Source organism: Grammomys surdaster, unplaced genomic scaffold (genome assembly GCF_004785775.1).
Source record: "Grammomys surdaster isolate TR1022 unplaced genomic scaffold, NIH_TR_1.0 172, whole genome shotgun sequence".
Taxonomy (NCBI): domain Eukaryota; kingdom Metazoa; phylum Chordata; class Mammalia; order Rodentia; family Muridae; genus Grammomys; species Grammomys surdaster.
The window spans coordinates 8,487,615-8,511,882 of record NW_021604620.1 but is presented as its reverse complement, the minus strand read 5'-3'; the positions used below and the strand labels follow the sequence as shown (position 1 = coordinate 8,511,882).

The 24,268-nt window shown below is 45.1% G+C and overlaps 1 protein-coding gene across 1 annotated transcript in view; it reads left to right on the top strand.

Moving 5' to 3' along the window:
• Positions 1 to 17,276: 17,276 nt before the first annotated feature.
• The window catches only part of Dync1li1 (dynein cytoplasmic 1 light intermediate chain 1), a 33,823-nt gene continuing 26,831 nt past the window's right edge, over positions 17,277 to 24,268 (top strand). The window contains exons 1-2 of the mRNA XM_028767414.1: positions 17,277 to 17,510; positions 17,688 to 17,761. Coding sequence (XP_028623247.1) covers positions 17,365 to 17,510; positions 17,688 to 17,761 — 220 coding nt within the window. The 5' untranslated portion in view covers positions 17,277 to 17,364. The remainder of the gene's footprint in view (positions 17,511 to 17,687; positions 17,762 to 24,268) is intronic.

Below are 24,268 nucleotides of genomic sequence, written 5' to 3'. Positions count from 1 at the left end.
TGTGTTACTATACATACAACTATAGGATTATACACATGTGTTACTATGTCCAGTTTATGTGGTGCTGGGGATCAAACCAAGGGTTTTGTGTATGCACACTACCAACTGAACTACATTCCCAGTCCAGAGGTTCCAGATGTTTGAACTCACTATCGTGTGTGTGTGTGTGTGTACACGTACATACATACATTCACATATGGTGTATGTATATATTGCATATGTGTGTGGGGTGGATATGTGTAATGGTCCATTCTGCCTCACGTTCGGGGGTCACCCTTTATCTGCCCGAGCTGCTGTTTCAGTCTGTGGGTCAGGATCTAGCAAGAGAGAGAGTGGGGACGGAGACGCGAAGAATGGAGACGAGACAGAGTCTGGTCTGTTCTCTCCTCAAGTCTCTCCTTTTATATCTCTCCTCAAGTCTTGCCTTGAGTCTCACCTTGAGTCTCTCAAGTGCTGGGATTAAAGGCGTGTGCCACCACTGCCTGGCCTTGATTGAAAGGAAATCATGGGTATATCAAGATAATTATCAGAGTGTGCTCAGCTGTTGTAGGCTGTTGAAAACAAGTCTCTTGTCAGGGTATATGGCTCAAGATGGCTGCAAAGATGATAGCCGCTTTCTGCTCAGAGTCGGCTCCCAACAGATATGCTCTGTGTAATTGTGTGTAGAGTTGCAAGAAGTAGACGTTGGGAGGTATTCCTCAATGGCTTTTCCACTTTATGTTTTGAGATAGAGTCTTTCACTGCACCTAGAGACAGACTGACTGGCCAGAAAGCCCCTAGAATACCTCTGTCTTTACCTCCCAGTGCTGTGGAGAGAGACACATGTGGCTGTGCCTGGCTTTTAAGTGGATGATAACGTTGGTTGATGTCAGGTTTGGTGCCTCAGTAGAGAGAAAAGCTCACCAAGATGCTGAGCCTTCATTTTCTGAAGGACTAGAGGGTCCAGCCTTCTTGAAAAGACTGGCCTCCAGCTAGCTCACTCCAGTTACTTTATTCAAACTTTATACAAGGCTAACTGGGGCTGGGAAAGGTTTCAGCTACCGAAGTTACCTTGCCCTTGCTGCCCCTGAGAGCAGACAGCCCACACAGATCTCAGTTCCTTCTGACCATGGCTAGCCGTAATCAAAAAGTAAGAACACCAGATTTGCCAGGAGTGTCTTAGCACCAAGGTTAGTGCAAGCTCTCACATAGTACCCAAGTGCAGGTTCTCTAGAGAGACAACATTTCTTCAAGGTTCAAATAGTCTCAAAACAATTTCTCAGCTTCTACTGACTGACCCAAATACAGCAAAGGCTTTGCTGAAACATTTCCCTTAAAGCCAGACTACAAAACAAAACAAAAGTTGTCCTTTGACCACTTTGACATACATTATACATTATATCATAAATCTCTCTCTCTCTCTCTCTTTCTTTCTCTCTCTCTCTCTCTCTCTCTCTCTCTCTCTCTCTCTCTCTCACACACACACACACACACACAAATAAACAGAAGAAAGTTAAAATAAGAGATTAGCAGTGTAGTTCAGTTGGAGGACAGAGTGCTCACACACGAAGGCTTACGCTGTTTCCAGCACTTCAGGAAATTGGCGGACTGAAGCATATTTGCAATTTTAGCACTCACAGGCAGAGGCAGAAGGACCAGAAGTTCAAGGCTACCCTTAGCTACCTTGTGAGGGAGGGAAGCCAGTGTAGGATACGAGAAACCCTATCTCAAAAACAAAACAAAAAAAAAATAGTAGAGTCAGGGCTATTAATTTCATCTTCATAAATAAAGGCCACCAAGCAGGAAGACGCCCTAAGCCCTAGTGGTTTAACTCTCTTCACACTTAAGTGTGCTCAGCACCAGTCAAAACCTGCGTAGAAGTGATGAGTGAACCCTTCCCTGTTCTTACAAACAATCACTTTGGCTACAAGATGGAATAGGAAACCCCCTCGTTTCCCCAGAGGGCTGGGGACACTCCCCCATCTCCCCAGGCCAGTCTAGCAAGAGCTTTTTATATTGCAGTGCCCTAAAAATAACCCCCTCACTCGGGAATGAGTTGGAAGCTGCAGTGGCCGGTTCTTTACATCCACCTCCGGAGCAGCTGATCAGGAGCCCTGAAGTAAAGGGATTACGCAATGATTTGCTGTCTTGCTTGGGCAAGGCGGGAGATGAGCTTTCAGCGGAGTGACACAGGGAGGGCTGAGGATAATACAGAGAGAGGAGAGGACGTCAGCGAAGGTGTGCGCTCCAATAAACAATGGATTAACAGCAGGCTACACAGAATCCCTGAGCAGTCCGGGCCGCGGTGAGACAATAGAAAGTTAAAATGGAAGGATACAGGATGAACAGATTGAGGCATCTCATTACCGCGTGAGGACCGCAGTAAATTAAATTGTTGTGCTGGCTCGGTTTTTGTTTGTCAATTTGACACAAGCCGGGTCATCTGGGAAGAGAGAATGTTATTGACTAAATGCCTCCATCGTATTGGCTTGTGGGAGGGCCCAGAACACTGGAAGGAGTGCCACCCTGGGCAGATGGTCCTGGGTGGTAAGAGAGAGCAGGTTGAGCAAGCCATAGGAAACAAGCCAGTAAGCAGTGTTCTTCAACGAGTTCACTTTAGTTCCTGTCCTGACATCTATCAATGAAGGACCTGTAGTCCAGGATATGTAAGCCAAACAAATCCTTCCCTTCATAGGTTGGTTTTGGTCCGTTTTATCACAGCAGTAGAAAGCAAACTAGACAATCATATTGTAAAATCAGGTGAGATGGCTTAATGGGTAAAAGATGCTTGCTTGTTGCAAAAGCCTGAGAGTCTTCAGTTCAATCCCTGGAACCGAAGTTTAAGAAAAACCAAAGCCACCGGGCGTTGGTGGCGCACGCCTTTAATCCCAGCACTTGGGAGGCAGAGGCAGGCAGATTTCTGAGTTCAAGGCCAGCCTGGTCTACAGAGTGAGTTCCAGGACAGCCAGGACTACACAGAGAAACCCTGTCTCGAAAAAAAACAACAACAAAAAAAACCAAAGCCAGATGCTGGGGTGGGGCACCTGCATTCACAGTACTCCTTCTGGGGATGAGAGGAGGCGAGAGAAGCTCTCGGAAGCTTACAATCCCCACAGTTATGTATGAAGTGACAGCATTTTACCCTAGTTAACTTCTTTCATTTGCTGGTCTAGTTTCCAGAGATTATCTAAGTCTTTGAGTATTTCCAGAGATAATTCATGAAGCTTATCTAATACGATACGAAGAATCTGAGAGGCGTATGGTGCCTGGCATACAGTTAATTCCTGAAGTATTCGTTTTCTTTTATTCTAGATTCAGGAAAAGACACTGAACTCTATCTCCAACTTTACCTTGGAGCTCAGTTGCTCAATATGGGCACATGAGCATGAAGGCCAACAAAAGGTTCTCACTTTGGACAGAGGCTCAAGAACTGAGCTCCTACTGAACTATATCCCTAATCAACTTTGCAGTTTTTACTCTGAGAGAGTCATACTGATTTCCTGTGTTGGCCTTGAAGTCATTCTGTAAACCAGACAGGCCTGGAAGCTTCAGTACATCTCTTAGGTCTGTTCTTACCTTGAATGCAAACTGATCACACAAGGGGGGTTATTAGAGGCTGCTGAAGGAGGCTCTCTTCAGTGTTTGAAGTGGGCTGTGAGGCTAATGTAGATTAGGTGCAACGTTAAGAATACATGGTGTAGCCGGCAGTGGTGGTGCACACCTTTAATCCCAGCACTTGGGGGGCAGAGGCAGGCAGATTTCTGAGTTCGAGGCCAGGCTATCTTGAAAAACAACAAACAAACAAACAAGCAAACAAAAATAATACATGGTGTGTATTCTATGTAGGGATGTACGAATCAGACCAGTGTGCATGAAAAACTCAAAAGATCATCGGGGAATTTTCTGTCTTTAAAGTTCAGGAGAGACAGTTTAGATCCACTTCCCAAGCCTGGGCAGCTGCACTTCCTCATGCTTTCTTGCAAGTTCACCCCGGTAACAATGAGGATGCTTCAGTTCTGATTGCTAGAGCTGACAGTTAACCTGACAGACTCTGCAGTGACCTGGGGGAGGGGCTCTGGGCATGGTTGTGGGGGAGTATCTTGAAGACCAACTGTGGGTGGCATTGTTTCCTGCCTGGGATTCTGGATTGTAAACATGGAGAAAGGAGCCAGGCATCAGCATCTATCCGTCTCTGGGCCGGATGTTGCGTGGCCAGCTGCTTTGAGTTTCCTGTCGCTTTGGCTTTCTCACAGAGACAGACTATGCTCTTAAACCTGAGCCAGAACAAACCCCTTTCCCTTTTTTTTTTTTTTTTTTTTTCGAGAGACAGGGTTTCTCTGTATAGCCCTGGCTGTCCTGGAACTCACTCTGTAGACCAGGCTGGCCTCGAACTCAGAAATCCGCCTGCCTCTGCCTCCCAAGCGCTGGGATTAAAGGTGTGCGCCACCACCACCCGGCTAAAACCCCTTTCCCTTAAGCTGCTTTTGTTGGATATATATTTTACCACAGTGATAAGAAAAGAAACTAAAAAGTTTTGTGGTTCCCTCCACCATATAAACCATATTCACTTCAAGCTCCAGACCAGACAGGAAGCCAGGGCTACACAGTGAGACCTTGTTTCAAATAAGTTAGTAAGTAAGTAGATAAATAAATAAATAAATAAATAAGAAATAAAACAATAGCCAGGCAGTGGTGGTGCATGTCTTTAATCCCAGCACTTGGGAAGCAGAGGCAGGCAGATTTCTGAGTTTGAGCCCAGCCTGGTCTACAAAGCGAGTTTCAGGACAGCCAGGGCTACACAGAGAAACCCTGTCTCAAAAAAACAAAAACAAAAAAAAAAAAAAGAAAAAGAAAAAGAAAAAAAAACCCAAAAAGAAAGAAAGAAAGAAAGAAAGAAAGAAAGAAAGAAAGAAAGAAAGAAAGGAAACAATAAACTCAACAGTTGCTGTGTAATCCCAAAGCTTAGGGCACCTACATAGGAAAATTGACAGTAGAATTCAAGGCCACCCTGTAAAACACACTGAATTTTAGGCCAGCCTGGGGCTACATGATAAGCTCCTATAACCCAAGCAAAGCTAACCAACAAAGCCTAGTTCTGTCTGCTTAGAATGTTGGCTTGTGGTCCAGCTATAGCTATTTTTCAGAAAGTGTATTAGTGATGAAAATTCAATTGCTGTTCTACTGTCGGCCCTTTTGAGCCAGAGTTTGGGTTTTAAGAAGGTTCCAAGGATGTGTGCTAAATATTTATTGTTGACTTGACACATTTGAGAAGAAGGAACTTCAACAGAGGAATTTCCCACATCAGATTAGCCTGTGGCCTTGCCTACGAGGGATTGTCTTGATTGCTATTTGACATGGGAGGGCCCCAGCCCACTGTGGGCAGCACCATCCTTGTGCGGGTGGCCCTGGGATTTATGAGGCAGTGGAGCATGAGCTGATGAGCGAGCCAGTGTAGTGGAGAATAGTTAATCTACTTTGAGCTCCCAGCGGGTGATCGAGTTTCTAGTCACCTGCCAGAGCCCTCTGGACTAGAGAATGAAAAGACACACACACACACACACACACACACACACACACACACTTTTTATTTTATTATGCCTAACTAGCTCAGTGCCTGGGCTTTTCTAAACCCATGCCCACCCGCACCCCACTCCCCACTAACACACACTCCCCTCCGGTATTCCTGACTTAACACTTACTAGAGCTATATTTTATTTTTGCTGCCCTGTTTCCTTCTGGGCAGCCCACCCATGAGGCCGATTTCCCTCTGTACATTTATTGCTGGATGATTTCTCTCCTGCAGCTCTTAAATTGGATCTCTCTGCTTCTGCTTTGTGCCGATTCTGTTCCTTCTCTACTTTTTTTGCTTGAGAATCCTAAAAGTCCCACCTTTTTCACTCTACCCAGACATTGTTGGTTGGCTATTGATTAATCAAAACCAATTAGGGACAGGGGCCCTTAGCATCTGGACATCCAGATTCCCATGTGATTTTGGGAGCTGAATTAAGACAAAGCATTAGAACCAATCCCCCAACAACCCAGTTTATGAGCCAGTAAACACCATGTCTCCATGGTCTCTGCTTCAGTTCCTGCATTATATATATGTGGACTGCGTTGTGACCTGGAAGTACAGCATCCTTTTGTAAATTGCTTTTGGTCACAGTGTTCATCACAGTAACAGAAAAGTAAAGTAAAACAATGTGCCCACTTGAGCCGTCTAAACGTTAAGAAACTGCTCTGTAAAGCAGCTTTATGAATGTATCTTAAATAAGAATAACCAGGGCTGGGCTATGGCTCAGTTGGTAGAGTGCTTGCCTAGCATGCAGGAGGCCCTGAGTTCAGACCCAGGTCCTATGTAAAACAGGCATGGCAGACTCTTTCTGTAATCCTGGCATTCTGGAAGTAAAGGCAGGAGGATCAGAAGTTCAGTTCCATCCTTTGCTCCGCAGTTTGAGGCCAGCCTGGGCTACATGATTCCATTTTCATCTTGTGTGTATGCACATGTTCATGTATGTAGGTACACGTGTGTGCACCTGTGTGTGAAAGTCAGAGGCTTACATGGGGCACTTTCTTCACTTGTGGTCCACCTGTTTGGACACAGCGTCTCTCACTGAATGTATTTTGCAGATAAGAGTTGCCAACAGGACAACTCTCTCATACCCTTCCCACGTGGTAGTTTTGTAAATAGAGGGTATAAGAGATTCTAATTCCAGACTTACTTTGCTAAGAGTGAAAGAGTCATAATTAGCTTTAGACTAGGCTAAATTAGTATGAATATGACATCACCTACAGCTACAAACGGTAAAAATAACAGATTTCGTTTTTTCCCTGTTATGCCTTAACGCAGAACCTCTAAAGTAAAAAGACTTAACTAATAACCTCTGTAACCAAAGTCAACAGACCTCCAGGTATAGAACTCCGAACAGAAATCTCTTCCTTTAGGAAGCAGAAATGGTAGCAGAATATTAGCTCTGGGGATTTAAGAAGCGACATTAAAATGTCACCACTAAGCGAGAGGGACATGTAGCTTGACTGTCAGAGTCCTCACCCCCAGCTCCTCATAAAGCCTGGTGTAATGGTTCTCCCTGCAACCCTGTCACTGGTGATGCTGAGGCAGGAAGACTACTGTAGGCTTGCACTTGGTAGTGAGCTATAGGCCAGCCAGAGTTACAGAGGGGATTCCTATCTCAAAAGATCAAAAGTTGTGTGGGAATGTGATGGTTTCTATGGATTATCAACCTGACAAGACCTAGAACCACCTAGGCTAGCCTCTGGGTTTGTCTGTGAGGGGTTCTCTAGGTTAGGCTAGCCTCTGCCTGGGCTTGTCTGTGAGGGGTTCTCTAGGTTAGGCTAGCCTCTGCCTGGGTTTGTCTGTGAGGGGCTCCCTAGGTTAATAGGGTCTCTCTATGTAGTCCTGGCTGTCCTAAAACTTGATATGTAGACGAGGCTGGCTTTAAACTCAAGAGTTCCTCTTGTCCCAGTCTCCTGAATGTTGAGATTCAAGGTGTATGCCCAGCCAATGAAGAATTCTCTTGATTAGGTTAGCCAAGGTGGGAAGACCCACCCTAAAAATGGGCAGCTGGGGATCTGACTTGCTAAGGAGGAAGGCAGCTGGGAGGCAGTATGTGTCTCTCCCTGCTTCCTGGCCATGGATGCAGTGTGACCAGCTGCCTCAGGCTTCTCAAAGGACTGTACTCTGGAGCTCTGAGCCAAAAGAAATCTTCTCTCAAGTTGTGCGGGTGCCAGGGTATTTCATCAGGGCAGCAGGAAAGGAACTAGTACAGTGAATTCCAGTACCAGTACACTAAAGGGACAGTTCTCTTTCTGCTGTTTCCTGAGGGGGCAGGGAAACACACACACACACGAGAAAGAGAGAGAGAGAGAGAGAGAGAGAGAGAGAGAGAGAGAGAGAGAGACTATATATCTGCTTGTGACATAGAGTCTAATAAGATAGATGATAGATAGATAGATAGATAGATAGATGGTAGTTAGATAGACAGAGAGTGTGTGTGTCTGTATATCTGTCTGTGACAAAGAGAGTTTAGAGAGGTCAATAGATCATAGATAGATAGATAGATAGATAGATAGATAGATAGATAGATGATAGATAGATAGATAAATTTGAGTCTCATGTAGGCCAGGCTGGCCTCTGTCACTTGACCCACTTTGCCTCCATCTTCTGAGTGCTGGGATTGTAGGTGTGTAAGACTGTATTTTGACTTTTTCTTCTCTAGCATTTCCGCACTTCTTTGTACTAAGATTTGAAGCTGAATGATGGCCTACCTGGCAACAGTCACTGAGGGGTTGAGGAGACGGTTTAGTGGGTGAGGGGGAGTGCTTGCTTGGCAAACAGGAGAACCTCAGTTCAAATCTCCAGCACTCACGTAAAAAGTTGGACATGTGCCTGCAATCCCATCATTGCTGGGGTACAGACAGACAGATCCCAAAACCTTGCTGACTAGCCACTTTAACCCAAACAACGATTTTCCAGTTTAACTGAGTAACCCTGTCTCAAAGGAATAAGGCAGAGAGTCATGCCTCCTCTGGCTTCTGCATGAGTGCTACTGTGTGCACACAGCTACACACTCAGGTGCACACACCAAGACACCATACACAGGGACACTCATAGTCGAGGCAAGGAAAGATGTTAGATCTGTAATTATCGAGGGAGAGATCAGGAAAACTAAGCAGTATCCATCACTGTCTCGTTCTGAAGAGGCACCTATCATAGGATGAGGGAAACAAGCAGGTCGAGACCATGGCCTGAGGGGTGCCTGGTGGGTCTTCTCAGGAGGATGTGAGGAAGATTTTCACTCTGGCATTATTGCTTTTTCTCAAACACTGGAGATGTTAGGTGTTGGGGGAAGAGCTGGACACAGGAAGAGAGGTTCAGTATTGTGTAGGTGACGGGCTATTTAAATTCTGAGGTCCCTTCCATGTCTATTCTATTAAGTTGCCTACACAATCAAACTTTTGCTTTCTTCTGTTTTTTTTTTTTCAGTTGTTGTTGTTGTTTTTGTTTTGTTTTGGCGTCGTGAGGCTTTAATACCAACAGTGGCTTGCAAGCATTTGGCACAGTGGGTAAGGCAAGCCTTATCTGGCAGCCTATAAGAGCCGGTACAGCTTGAGCAGTTCCAGTTTCCAAACCCAGAGGGAGAAATCTCCACAGGGAGAGGAAGTGGCTCTCTGTTCTCTCAGTCACGGACCTCCAGAAGGTGCCCTCCCAGTTCGATCAAATCTTGGCAGAATTCTTGTGTCAAAATGCCCAACTGTGTCCTCAGGGAAACTGAGGGGTAGGCAGAAGATGCTGACAAAGACAGGAGAAAGCAAAATAAGCAGAGGAGACAGAGAGGTGGGGGAGGAGGTACTGACTCTCCTCCGGCTAGCACTCCATTTTCCTGGGATTTAGCTGAACTAGAAACCAAATGAAACCAAAAAGCAGAGCCATCTGGAGTGCATCTGAGGTGGTCCAGTAGGTCCCGAGCACATCCCAATTAGACCAGGACACTATTCTGATCAGCTCCAGGAGGCCCAGAGCTCTCCAAAGTAAATCAGTATCTATATAATCCAGAGCAGAAAGTGTGAAATGCATTCTTCAAGGGTTTATAGTTTTAAGTTATTATTATTAATTTTTGAGACAGGTCTCACTATGTAGCCCTGCCTATCCTGAAACTTGCTAGAAATACTGGCCTGGCCTTGAACTTCCAGCCTTGTGCCTGCCTCTGCCTCCCTAATGGGAGAGCTAGAGCAAAGCCTCAAAACAAAGGAATAGAGCATTTTGAAGGGATAGCAGCAGGGCTGGCAAGGCTCAGCAGGGGGAATCTAGGCAGAGACTGGGTGGACAGTGGAGGTCAGATTCTATATGACCTTAGAGGTCACTAGACTTATACTTTGATTACAATTAGGAGTTACAGGGGTAAGGAGATGAATGTCAGTACAGTGCATGCCAAGTGACCTAAATTTCCAGCACCCACAGAAAAAGCCAGACACGGCAGCAGCATACCTGTGTCCCAGTGCTGGTAGGTGGAGATTTGCTGACTAATCAGTCTAGCCAACTGGTGAGCTGCAGGTTCACTGAAAGACCCCGCCTCAAGCATTAGAGAGCAACTGAGGAAAAGATCAGATATTGGCTTCTGGTCTCCACACATAGGTATACTTTTCATTTTTTCAAAACTCTACTTTTAATGATAATTCTTAAATGTTTTGATCTTTATAGCACACCACCCACCAGAGGTAGTGGAAAAGAAAGGATTTGGGGGAAGTAAACCTATTTAGAAATGTTTTTTTTTCCTGATTGTATTGTATGGAAATCAGCAGTTCAGTTCACAGGTCAGCAGTGGCAGCTCGATCCACTCTCAAACATTTCACGGCTACACCACCAGTCCAGTTCAGTAGTGTCAGGATAACAAACACAAATCAGCAGCAGTGGCACTACCTAGCAGAGTCAGCCAGGCCTCAGCCTCTGCTCGAGTCAGCAAGACGGACCAGGAGGGATGCCAGGAGAATTCTCAGCTGTGCCTCTCTCAGGGACGTGAAAATCAGAGAAGGTTCAAGACCCATAAGCATTGCACAGCTAGCTCTATAAGCAACCCTAGTTCAGCCTCAGTCACTGTCCACCGAGTCCTATTTATAGCCTCCAAACATCACGTGTCCTCCACGGGTCTTGCCTCAGCCTGTGCATCTGTCTCAGCTGACATCACTCTGACAATCACCCCAAGTCCACAGAAACAGCAAGAAACTGCAGCACACCACCACAAGTTTTTTGGTGTGTTTCTCTCTATGGAGTCTCGACAAACAGAGCTCAACTACACAACGTAAGGCGGACCAATACCTGCATGTTGTTAGCAAAGAATCCTTCATCACGGGTCCTTTCATATGCTTATTTTAGCAGAGTATCCTTTTTCCTGTGTCTGCTTCAGCCAAATGTTCCTTCATGAGTCTGCCTTAGCTTTTCCCATGTGTCCACTTCAGCAAAACGTTCCTTTATGTGTTTGCCCCAGCAAAACACCATCCAACAGACTTTCCAAAGAACCCTTCTTAGGTTTCTACTTCCCATAGGTACATACATGTGCACCACACAGGTGTACATGTGAGAACATATCTGCATATATGCACACAAAAAATCAAAAATAAAGATGAATCGCCGTAGTAATTTGGGCAAAAAAGTGACAGTCTGTAAAATGTCAAAAGGTCATATTATTGTGTTATTTTCGAGCAAGTTCTCCAGACTAGGCTGCTCTTGAACGCCCTATGTCAATGAGGAGGATCCTGAACTTCTAACCATCCTTCTCTAAATCTAGAGTGCTGGCGTTACAGGTGAACAAGACCTGGTTGATGCAATGCAGTGGGTCAAACTCAGGGCCTCCTGCGTGCTAAGCAAGCATTTTACCAACTAAGCTACATCCCCATCCGAAGGTCATTTTTAGATGCCATGTTGAAGGCCTTTTATAGTAATTAATTTGTAGTACTAAATAATAGTAATTAATTTGTCATAATTAAGGCAAGAGATTAGAAGTGGTCCATACTTGTTATACCAATAACTGAAAGGTAGAGACAGGAAGATCAGGAGTTCAAGGGTAGCCTTGGCTACATAGTACATCGTAGATATGAGACTAGCCTGTGCTACATGAGACCCTGTCTTAAAAGCCACTACCAACAAAACACCCCTTGACTCATGCTCATACTGACAACTATAACCAAACTCCACGGGTAACAAAACAGAAACAGTAAGGAGACAGGAGAGCAGGGAGTGACTTGTTGGGAGGAGCATTTCAGCAGGAGAGGGAAAGAATCAAAGAAGGGAGGAGAAGAGAAAGCAGCTAAATCTCATGATACACAAGTATGAGACCAAATAACTAAAGAGATAACGGCTCAGCCAAGGGGTCATCGGTAGACGGGTCATAAGTTGCATTGTGGGTTGTCAAAATGGCCGGAAAAAGTGCTTGCTGTATGAGCCCATGTAAAGGTGGAAGGAGAGAACCAACTCTACAGAGTTGTTCTCTGATCTCCACATAGGTACTATGGCACACAAGCGCGTGCACACACACACACACACACACACACACACACACACGCACACACACAAACAAACACACAAATAAAAGAAGTTGCACTGTGGGTATACAACAGATTACTCACAGTTTCAAGTTTCAGTTTGAGGTTTGAGAGAAATGGAGAAGTTACAAATGACTTAGGTTTGGGGCCTGAGCAACAAAGGGTTTCTCTGTAATGGAGAAGTGGGTAATGAAGCTTCTGCGGGAGACGACTAGTTCAGTTTGGGGTATGTTGAGTTTGAAATGCTTAGTAAGCATCTGCATGGAGATGTGAAGTGGGCAGGTGGGTGTATTAGTGTGAGTTACAGAAGACGATCTAGGCTGGAGAGAGAAGTCTACAAGTCTGCATCATGTGTAGACATCCTTTGGTGTGTGTACGGTGTGAATAGGGATTGGTCCCAGTGACCAAGCCAGCTCAGTCAGTCAACCAGGACTCAAGGGAGGGAGTGACGATTGAAAAGAAAAAGACAGGGCTGGTGAGATGGCTCAATGGTTAAGAGCACTGACTGCTCTTCCAGAGGTCATGAGTTCAAATCCCAGCAACCACATGGTGGCTCACAACCATCTGTAATGATATCTGATGCCCTCTTGTGGGGTATCTGAAGACAGCTACAATGTACTTACATATAATAAATAAAAATAAAAAAAAAAATTTAAAAAGAAAAAAAAAAAAAAAGAAAAGAAAAAGACAACTAGATAACACTATAGCATGACTCCAGTCAGAGTCAGCACTGGGGCTGACCTGGGTTTATTTTTTTCCAGTCTACTTTTACATCATTCTAGGTCCATACAAAGAATACGGTCAGTCCCAAGGCATAAACAAAGTAGTCAAGGAACAAACAAGGCATAAACAAAGGTCCCGTGATTACTGTATTCAGAGTCCTAATAAGACCCATCAAGATGCAAAGAACACATTCCTCGGCTGTATTCATCTTGAGCCTACTTCCTAGTCCTAGCCCAAAGTCAAATTCTTGCCAAATTTCTAGAGCACTCCACATCCCAGAATCCCGAGAACACTACCCATCATCTGATAATGCCAAAGTCCCTCATACAAATGGTGCTGTGTTTGCATATAACCCATGCATATCCTCCTGCATACCCTCTCATATACTTTTTTCCCCTCTCTCTCTTTTAGACAGAGCCTTGCTTCTGCTGTCTTTGGCCTTCCTCTTTGCCTGTCTCAGCCCTCCTAGGGTGAGGATTGCAGACACGTGCCACTATATGCAGCCCATGTTCTTTAAATCTCAACTTCTTCAATTGTGGGTTGTAATGTACACGGTGTTTCATAACTGGATTTGGGTTATGAAAACTTTGGCAACAGTAAAAAGGGTTTTGAATAGACAACTGCAGATTAATAAAGAATCAAAGGTGAAATGAATCCAAGGTGTTTCTGGCCTGACTTGCCTGTGGTGCATTGCAGGACTTCACCCCAGTTGTGGTTCTGTGCACACGTGTGTGATTTGCACGGTGCAGGCTGCCCCGCCATGCAAAGGTAATGGATGCGACCTGAAACACCTCAGCTTGAATCTGAGACTATTTTACATCAAAAACAAAATTTTCTGATCTTAAAGAAACATAACAGATTCATTACTGAACAAAAGACTTTTAATATTTTTCTGCCACTATTCCTCAGCATGTAAGTATCAAATTATTTTATCTTTGGATAGTAATGTGTTAAACTGTTTGATTTTTAAATAGTTGGTAATTAAAAAAAAAACCAACACTGAATGGCAGCTTGAGACAGCTCAGTGGTTGAGAGCACAAACAGTTCTTGCAGAGGATCTGAGTTTGGTTGCCAGCATCCCTATGGCTACTCATAAAGGCCTGTGGCTTCAGTTTCAGGTGAGCTGATGCAGCCATCTGGCCTCCAAGGTTACCTGCATGCACATGGCACAGGTATACTCTAATAAGTGCATGTGCACACACATACATGTGCATACCTATGTGTACACACATGCAATCTTTTTTTTTTTAAATCATTAAGTAAGGGGTGGGAGAGATGACACATCAGTTAAGAGTACTGGCTGCTTGCTTGGGACCCAAGCATGATTTCCAGCACCCACATGCTGGCTTACAACCATGTAACTCCTTAGGTGATCCAACATCTTGTACCGGGCACTCATGTGGTATAGATACATGCATGTAGCAAACATTTATACACATAAAATTTAAAAAGTAAAATCTTAAAAAAACAGATGAAGACAGAAAACCACCCTACATAGAAAGCAGCCTGGCACATGGTAGACATTGTAAGGAATCATTTAATCAAGTATCTTAATAGAAGAATGCTATACATCAATAGTAGAAAAAAGTCACAGGAATATAGCCCCCCACTTTTTAAAAATTTTCTGTTTGGAAGTGGGGTCACATATAGCCCAGGCTACCCTTGAATTGACTGTGTATCCTAGGATAACCTTGAACTTCTCATCCTCCTGCCTCTACCTCCCAAATGCTGGGATTATAGGCCTATCCCACCACACCTGGTGTATTGGTCGTTGGGGATTGAACTCAGGGATTCATGCATCGGGGACAGACACTCTTCCAATTGAGCCAAATCCCCAGCCCCACAGGAATACAACTTTGACCTCAGTTTAAATCTTTAATTAGCTATCTGAAGGTCTGACACTGTTATAAAAGTAAACACTTCTCAGACCAAGCAAACCTGATATGGAAACCACTGCTCTGTGTATAAACAAAACTGAGCATATGCACAGAGGAAAGAAGATGACGGAAGCAATAAGCAGAACAGAAAGCGAACCATCACTCAGAGGGGCTGCAGCTCTTGGAGCGTTCCTTTGTGGCTGTAACATGGGAGGCCATCATGGGAAACCTAGGATGGATAGAAAATCTCTGGATCCTTTCCTAATCATAATGACATGAATCTTAGCTGCAGGAAGTTACTATGACCACCTTTAGTAGGGGTTGGCCAGATATGGTTGGAAAGGTTAAGGCAATCATTCATAATAATTAAGTAGATAAGGTAGTTTTCCCCTGTAATGACCTCTTGAAAGCTCAGGGGCTCAAGGTCGTCAGCATTCACACAGAGTCAGAGCCTTTAGCTATGTGAGTCTCTCATATCAGTGACGTGGACTGGAGAGATGGCTCTGTAGGTAAAGGGCTTGCAGCTTGAGGGCCTGAGTGAAGAAGCCAAGAATCCATGTAAAGTCAGACAAGCAGTGTTTCTACATCAAGTGGGATGCAAAACAGAAGAATCCTTGGATGCTCCAGGATCAACTAGTGTGGTCTATGCAGTGACAAATCACAAACGAACCAACCACAAGAGACCCCCACCTCAAACAAGGTGGAAGGTGGGGACTGACACCCAACACTGTTTTCTTGAGAATGCACACACATGCATAAACACACAGATACACAGGCAGACACAGATACACACACAGACATATTATATTGACACACACATACAGACAAATGCATGCATAAACACACACACACATGTATAAACACAATGACACACACATGCATAAACACAGACACAGATACACATACACACACACATGCATAAACACACAGATACACACAGACATACACACAAACACACACATGCATAAACACACAGACATACAGACATACACAGATTAACAGGGTTGCAGATATAGCTCAGCAATTGCGAGCACTGGCTCCTCTTCCAGAGGACCTAGATTCAATTCGCAGCACCCACATGACAGCTCTCAACCCCAGTTCCAGGGACCTGATGCTCCCTTCCGGCCTCCCCTGGCACCAGGGCATAAGAATGTATGTGGTGCACAGACATACATCCAGACAATATACCCATATGCATAAAAAATAAATACATCTCTACAAAAAGATGTAAAAATAAAAACAGTAATTAACATGCGCTGAGCACTTATAATTTTCTGGGCACACTTATAAATCTTTTATGTGAATCATCCCATTTAATCTTCCTTTTATCCCCACCTTACAGATAGAAATCTGAAGTTCAGAGAGGGTAAGTCAAGCACCTGCACTCAGATTAACCAGCGGACAGAACCTAGTAAATTCAGTGACCTGTAGCAAATGGAGCACGTGGTTGTGGATTTTCTTGCTAACATAGCAGCATCGTTCAGGTCACATGAACAAGTTATCTTCAAATATGGAAAAAATGTTCAAAAGCCAATTATCTCCAGCAATTGTTCTTACGGGGCGCATGATAGCCTTAAATCCATCGATTCTTTCTGAAAACGGGCCTCAGATATTCCAATATATTTGGCTAATAAAGTTCTTCTTCCTTCCTTCCTTCCTTCCTTCCTTTCTTTCTTTTTTTTTTTTTTTTGGTTTTTTCGAGACAGGGTTTCTCTGTGTAGCCCTGGCTGTCCTGGAACTCACTCTGTAGACCAGGCTGGCCTCGAAATCCACCTGTCTCTGCCTCCCAAGTGCTGGGATTAAAGGTGTGCGCCACCACCGCCCGGCTAATAAAGTTCTAATAGAGAATTATCTGGGTCCTAGCTTAGGTTCTTTGTGCTTGTGTATCAATTAATTAATCATGGTGACCGAGAGATGACTTCTGTAGGGGGTCTTTTCAGATATCACAGGGGACATCTCAGACATCAGACCCAGGGCGGGCATAGTGATGTGCACCAGGTAACCTGGCTCAGCACTTAGGACCCGCAGGCAGGAAGAGCAGTAAAGAGTCTAGCCTGGGCTACATGAGATTCCCATCAGAAACCAAACCAAACCAAACCAAACCACAAATTCATCAAGACCATTAATTATACAAGTATTGCCAACTTTTACGTCAGGCAGCCGCATAGAATCTGGAAGAACCGGCTCCAGATGTGGGTCCACCTTGAGGTCCTCATCGTCCTTTTAGAATAGTAAGGAGAAAAGACCAGAAATCCAGGAACAGGATAGTTAAGGCAGCGGACCCCGCTTGGCTCTGGGAGGATGGGCGGCAGCACAGGATATCCACGCGGATATCCAAGCTGGGCCCAGGTCACCGCCCCACTGAAGGGTAGGATGCTGCGCCGCTCACCCGACTTGCCCTGCCCGCCAGGCTGCTGCAGCCGGGATGACGGGCGGTACACTTTGGGCAGCTTTTCAGCTCGGAGACACAGGGAAAACCAGCATTACCACAGTGCTCGCAGATCACCAGTCTACGCATGCGCGGCCGGCCTCCCGCGCATGCTCAGCAGCGCCCCGCTCCTCCCACAACCCCCCCCCAGGCCCCGCCCTCAGGCTTGGTCCCCGCCCCCGCAGGCGCGGTCAGCTCCCGAGCCCAGAACGTCCATATCCGGGTTCCCTCCGCCGCCGCCGCCGCCGCCGCCGCCGCTTCGCTCTCCTAGCCCCGTCAGGAGTGGTGTGATTCCCGACCAAGATGGCGGCCGTGGGGCGAGTCGGCTCGTTCGGTTCATCTCCACCCGGGCTAGCCTCGACTTACGCCAGCGGACCCCTAGCCAACGAGCTAGCGTCGGGCAGCGGCGGCCCCGCGGCGGGCGACGATGAGGACGGGCAGAACCTTTGGTAAGGACCGCACCCCTCTCCGGTCCCCAGCGGGTTATCTCCTCGCTAGGGCGGACGCCTCTGGGATCCTCGAGCCCCGCGGGAGCTGGGAGCCGGGCGGGGCCTCCCGGGAGCTGGGCCCCGCGGTTCTCGTCCTCGGTCGGGCCCGGCCTCAGCCTGCGCCTTGCTCCCCGTTAGGTCCTGCATCCTCAGCGAAGTCTCCACGCGCTCGCGCTCCAAGCTCCCGACCGGGAAGAACGTGCTGCTGCTGGGTAAGTGATCCCCGCTGTGGCCCGGGTGCACGGTCACATCCGTTCGCCCACTGCCTTTGTGCGGACAGTCGGGCCCCGCTGCGCCCCGCCTCCTGGCTTGCAGCTGACAGCTGGGGGACAAGGGGGTCCCCGGTCCTTCTAGCCTGGACCCTTCGGTCTTTTATCCTCCCTGGGATGTGGAGTGGCTCTGTCATCTCCTCTGGGAGAGACAGAATGAACCTAACACCCGAGGGAATCCCAGTGGTCTGGGATTCTACCTAGAAAAACGGGGACAGTTTTTCTGACAGAGATTGGTAGCATGAGGGCTCTCGGTGAGAGCTCCAGCGCAAATGCATCCCATCAATATTTAATAGCTGACTCTTTTGTGTAATTGACAGGAGCCAGAGACTGGGTCGTGATGCGTGTTATTTGAATCAGCGTTCTCCCGTTCTCCCAGTGCTGGGTGCTCGGGTTGCAGTTGCCTTTTTTACTGTCACCTAATAACTCTGAAATTTGTAAAGAGCAGTAGAACAGCGTTCTCATTTAGTTCCTTCAGCCGAATGGCTAGAATAAGGTAGACATGTCTCTCCCTCTTCTCTTAGGTATTTTTTTTTTTTTTTTTTTATCTACTGGCTGCAAAGTGGGGATAAAGGACCAAGGGACAATCCCAGCTTCACATTTTTGCAAGTCTTTCTAGCTCCAGGAGGAATTCCAAGCCCCACCTTTTCTTTTTACATGCAGGATATTGTCGTGTATAATAGGATGACAGTAATATTTTACAACTTGAAAGTGGGTGTTCCAAGACTTCAGACTCTTGATTTTAGCCAAAAGGCTGAGAAGCTGTGCCTGTAGAGTTTTAGTTGGGTATGTCTAAGAATTGCTACCTGAGATGCTCCACAGGTGACAGTGAATGAGTAGGGAGGAAGAAATGACTCATTTTCAGTGACATGCCCCCCCCCCCCCATTACATGCATATACCTGTGCTGTGGAAGGCTGTGGTCAAGTTCGCTGAAAAACCAGCATTGTGCCTTGCCTGTCTTTTCCCGTGACTGAAAGCACCATGTGCAGATAGTCAGGACTGAATAAAGGCCCCTGTCAAGTACAAACCATTCGATCTTAAGCAAGTCTACTGTGGTGTCTGTAAACCTCCGTTCATTCATCTTTGAAATGAGAGTTATGGAAAAACAGTGCCTACCTCCTGGAATTGTGGGAGGGTCAAATGGTACACTGTAAAGCCAGGCAGCAGAGAGAGACTCTTGTGATGGACTTGAGTGAATGAGAAAGCATTCTGGGAAGTCTTTAACAAGTGAATCGGCTGGCAGTTGAGTTGCTTCTCTGCCTGCTGCTCGAATTGCCCCGTGCCGGGTAAGCCTGTCTTCTTCCTTAAAAACAAGAAAGAGTTACTGCCTAAATAAGTGATATTGATGGGGCAGAGGTAAAACAGGGCTCCAAAGCAACAAAACAAAAACCAGTTCCAGGGACTGTTTCTAATTACTACTGTAGACAGATTACTAATGTAGACAGATTGTGTATTGGTAAAGCGAACTTAAGACTGAATGACCCCCTTGAAGTGGATTCTGTTTTAATTACTCTGTTGAATAGATTTCTTTATGAATCTCAACAGTAAAAATTGGCAGTCTTACCTTTCTGGTGTTTTCTAACTCCTGCCGACACTGGGTCAATCTGTAAGACTTGGTGTACAGAGGCCCCACACTCCTAGGCTAGATTTTCTTCCAATGAACTTATACTTCAGAAAGCTCCATCTGGTGTCATTATATAAGTTTGAAATGTCATGTTTTTCTTTCAGTACTCTTAGGGTTTTCCTGAGCCCTTTTCAGGTCTGGAAAAGGCTAATCATTGATTTTTTAAAATACTGTTTATGCAAATGCAGTTACTTTCCCAAACTTTAAAGAGTGCTTGGAGGTATTTAAATGTTAAGTATTATAGCAGTGTTCAGTCTGTGGTGGTAGAAGAAAGAAATACACAGTGGGTGGTACAGTTGTCTTTGTTATGAGTTTTAGAGTATCAGGCTAGGGAGATGCTTGACTCCAGTATATCTCTCGTGAATGATGGTGGTGTCTTGGAGTCTATATTCAAAGACAAGAAAACAAGTCTGAGCCCATTAACAAGACTTTGAATTTCAGAAATAGCCTAGTAAGAAAGGATGATATAGGCCTTTGTCTGAATCCCTTACATACCCACCCTGCATATCCACACATCACAGTTTAACAAACCTTACTTTGCTACTTCAGCTGTCCTCCAAGTAGGATAAAAACACACAGGCTTGTTGGGGGTGGGGATTGTGGGGGTGGTTATATACACATGAATGCAAGTGCCCACAGAGGTCAAAGGTGTCAGGAGCTGGGTTTACAGGCCTTTGTAAACTGTTTACAGTTACCTAATGTGGATGCTGTGAATCGAATTCAGGTCCTCAGGAAGAACAGTATATTAACAGCAGTGTCTTAACCACTGAGCCATCTCTCAAAAACATTTTCCTACACATCTCATCGGTGGTTCTATCCTGCTCAATTTAGAGGATAGATGATAGCACTGTCTTATAGATGAGGTGATGGTATTTCATAAAGTTAAGTAGGTTCTCCAAAGTCGTTGTTGTTAAGGGTTCTGTGTGGTATGGCCCTAGTATAGCTTTCCAACTGGATTGAAGTCACTTCAAGGTTGACAATGCCATATACAAAACTCTTACTAATCAATGTTTTTTTGTTTGGTTGGTTTTTTTTGTTTTTGTTTTGTTTTTTTTTTTCTGAGACAGGGTTTCTCTGTATAGCTCTGGCTGTCCTGGAACTCACTCTGTAGACCAGGCTGGCCTGGAACTCAGAAATCCACTTGCCTCTGCCTCCCAAGTGCTGGATTAAAGGCGTGCGCCACCACTGCCCGGCCTCAATGCTTATTTTTGATCCAAAATACCAGTAATTATTTAAACGAAAAGAATTTGGTCTTAATCCAGTACCCAAGAGGCTGAAGCACGAAGAGCACACATTCAGGTGCTGTATAGGGAGACCTCGTCTTTCAAAAGAAGCTGCTGACTTACTGATGTGTTCGTGCTATCCCAGCGTTTGGGAGATTTAAGCAGGAGGATCAGGAACGCCAAGCCATTCCCAGTTACATATGAAGACAACAACAACAACAAACAGACAAGAGCAAGGGAAGATGGTTGAGCAATTAAGAGCACTGGCTGTTTTTGCAGAGGGCTCAGTTTTGCAGAGGGTTCAGTTCCCAGGACCCACATGGTGGCTCACAACCATCTGTAACTCCAGTTCCAGGGGATCTTCTGGTCTTGTCAGGCATACAAATGGGGGCACATACACACATGCAGGCTAAACATTCAAAAACATAAAGAAAAAAAAAACTCCTTAAAAAAACAGGAAAAGAAGAAAATTCAAGTGCTCATTGGTCTTTGGGATGTGGCTTCTTGAGGGTCTGACTGGCCGTGACACTTGTGCCTAAGCAGTCGTTTAATCTACCTAGGCCTGGCTCATAGTGAAGTACAGGAAAACTGTGACAGTACTCACGTCATTCTACCTACATCTGTATCTTTCTCCTTTCCTAGTGGGGGAGTAGGTAGTAGGGATTGAATCTGGAGCCTCAGATAGAATAGGCCCACATTCTTAACACTGAGGTACATCCTGAGGCCCTGAAACTACCTTTTGAAGAACAGGGATTAAAGATCACCAGGGTTCCACGAGTCTAGGAGCCGTGTTTTCTGGTGTAATTGGTGGTGAGACTGTGACGCCAGTTAGAATAGTACAAGGAAGAGCGTCTCATGCATAGTGCTGAGTTGAGGATTAGATAAAGTTATGTGTTTATTATATATCACTACTAAAGAAACCAATTAAAATGTCAAGAAGATTAGATGACGTGTTGGTATCTTGAAATAGGGTCAGAAAAGTTTTCTGTAGAGGATCAGCTACTAGGTAACGTACACTTTGTGAGTCATGTAGTTATCTTGTAACTCCTTAGTTCTGCTCTTTAGTCCCCAAACAGCCACAGGTACTTCATGAATGAATGAAACATAGCAGTGTTTCAATAAAACTTTGTTCACAGAAGCAGGCAGCAGGCTAGCTTCGGTCTGTGACCTGTAACTGCTGGATCCTCCCTTTTTGCAGGCCCTTTGTTGCCGTTAGCTTTAACCCTAAGCTAAGCTGACAGTTAATGGAGGTTTCATTGAGTGGTTTGCAGTGTTTGGCAGTAGATGCTCAGTGAATCCGTGTTACATGAATGATGAATTGACTCTCAATAGAGTTGGATAGAGATTTAAGAGGTAAGAGGGGTGGACACATTTCCTCCAGTGCCACTGTCAAGAACAGAAAGCAGAGCTCCAAGAGTGACAGCTTCAGGCTCGTAGGATGGTTCTTGCACTGGTGTGAAGTTCAGTGAAAGAGAATACGAGCAGAAGCACTGTGAAAGTTAGAGAGTAGCCTGCACAGCCAGACTTCCCAGTCGGAGGTAGAGCAAGAAGATTAGGAATCAGAGTCATCCTCATTGCAGAGTTAGAGTCCAGCCTGGGCTACAAGAGACTTATCTCAAAAAAAACCTTAAAACCAGAAAGGACAGGAAATGCCAAACAGAAGAGTCCTGAATTCGAAAAACAAGAGTAGATAGCACATGGTGCCTTGTTAGCAAATGGGTGAGCTGGGCAAGCCTATCACTGTGAGGTCAGGACAGTGGCTCAGCAGGTCACCTCTTCCTTTCCTCATCGGGTTTTAGAATTATACCGTGCAGAGTCATCCATGAAAAACTGGGCTGAGATTCCCTTTCTGCCCTCCAGAAGCTTGTAAGGTCCTCCTGGGAGGCGACAGAGTAACAGAAGGGTCGGTGTGGAGCCGGCCATGAGCGACTGTTGCTGCAAGTACAGTGAGAGACTGGGGGAGAGAGAACACCTGCTGAGGAAGGCGGAGGCTCCACAGACGGGACAGAGTCCACCTAGGCCAGGCAGCTTCGAAGAGACTCTCTTCCTGTCTTCCTCCTGACCTGTAAATGGAGATAATTCATACTTCCTGGTATAAAAAGAACCAGAAGACATTATGTCTAAAACCCTTTAAGGCTGGACGTCACTAACTTAAAAGTAGTACATGTTTTATGCTAGAGAAAGAAAAATAAAATATTAAAAAAATGAAGCCAGCTGTCAAGTGTGTCATACACATCTTTAATCCCAGCACTTGGGAGGCAGAGGCAGGTGGATCTCTGTAAGTTTGAGGCCAGCCTGGTCTATATAGTGAGTTCCAGAATAGCCAGAGGAACATAGTAAGGCACTGTTTCAAAACAAACCATAACTCTATTATTGGTATTTCCATGCCTCTTTAAAACTTTTCCATTTGTATTCGCTTTTTATATAAAACACAAAACAAACAGAAGATGTATCCTAGGCTTGGGGTGTAACTCAGGAGAGTGCTTGTCTGGGTTCAGCTCTCAGCATTGCAGATTGTAGGTGGTGGCACACACATGATTTCCAGCACTCAGAGGCTCCAGCAGAGAAGTCAGATGTTCAAGGTCATCTTCAGCTACACATAGATGGGCTCTGTGAGACTTTGTCCCAAATGAAAGCAAGGGGCTGAAGCGATGGCTCAGAGAGCACTTAAGAGTACTGGCTGCTCTTCCATAGGGCCCTGGTTCAATTCCAGGCACCCACATTTGTCTTACAACCATTTGCAACTCCAGACCTAGGGGATTCTACAGCTTCTTCTGTCATCTGTGAATACTTCACTGACATACATTCAGGCAAAACAGCAATTCATATAAAATAATTAAAAATTTAAAAATAAAATAAAAATGAAAACAAGATTTATCATTTATAGTTTTACAGCATAAAAAAATAAAACTTTTACATTTTATTTATTTATTTTTTCCCCTTCCTTTCTCCCTCTCGCTCTGGCCCCACTTGCTCCGGTCCAAAGGTTTTTTATTTTATTATATGTAAGTACACTATAGCTGTCTTTAGACACCCCATAAGAGGGCATCAGATCTCATTATGGATGGTTGTGAGCCAACATGTGGTTGCTGGGATTTGAATTCATGACCTCCAGAAGACCGGTCAGTGCTGTTAACCGCTGAGCTATCTCACCAGCCCAACTTTTACATTTTATAGTCAGATTATTTTACTTTGTGTACTGTGTTCCACTTCATGTAACAAGGTTTTTATCCATGTCAGTAGATGTGATTTTATATATTTTTTAATATTTTTATTGCTGAGTTGAGTGGCACATGCCTTTAATCCAGCACTCTGGAGAGAGAGGCAGGTGGGTCTCTGTGAGTTTGAGGTCAGCCTGGTCTACATAGTGAGCTTCAGGCCATCCAGGGCAGCATAGTGGGGTCTTACTGCAAAAGAAACAAACAAACAAAATACCCCAAATATAATGAATATATATGATTATATAGATGTATGTATTTAATATATGTATAATTTATAGAATTACTTATATTTGTTACTCATACGGAGTACTTAAATATGTATTACTCTATGTATGTTATGGAGTGAGGAGAACTTGGTAGAGCTAGTTTTCTCCTTCCACC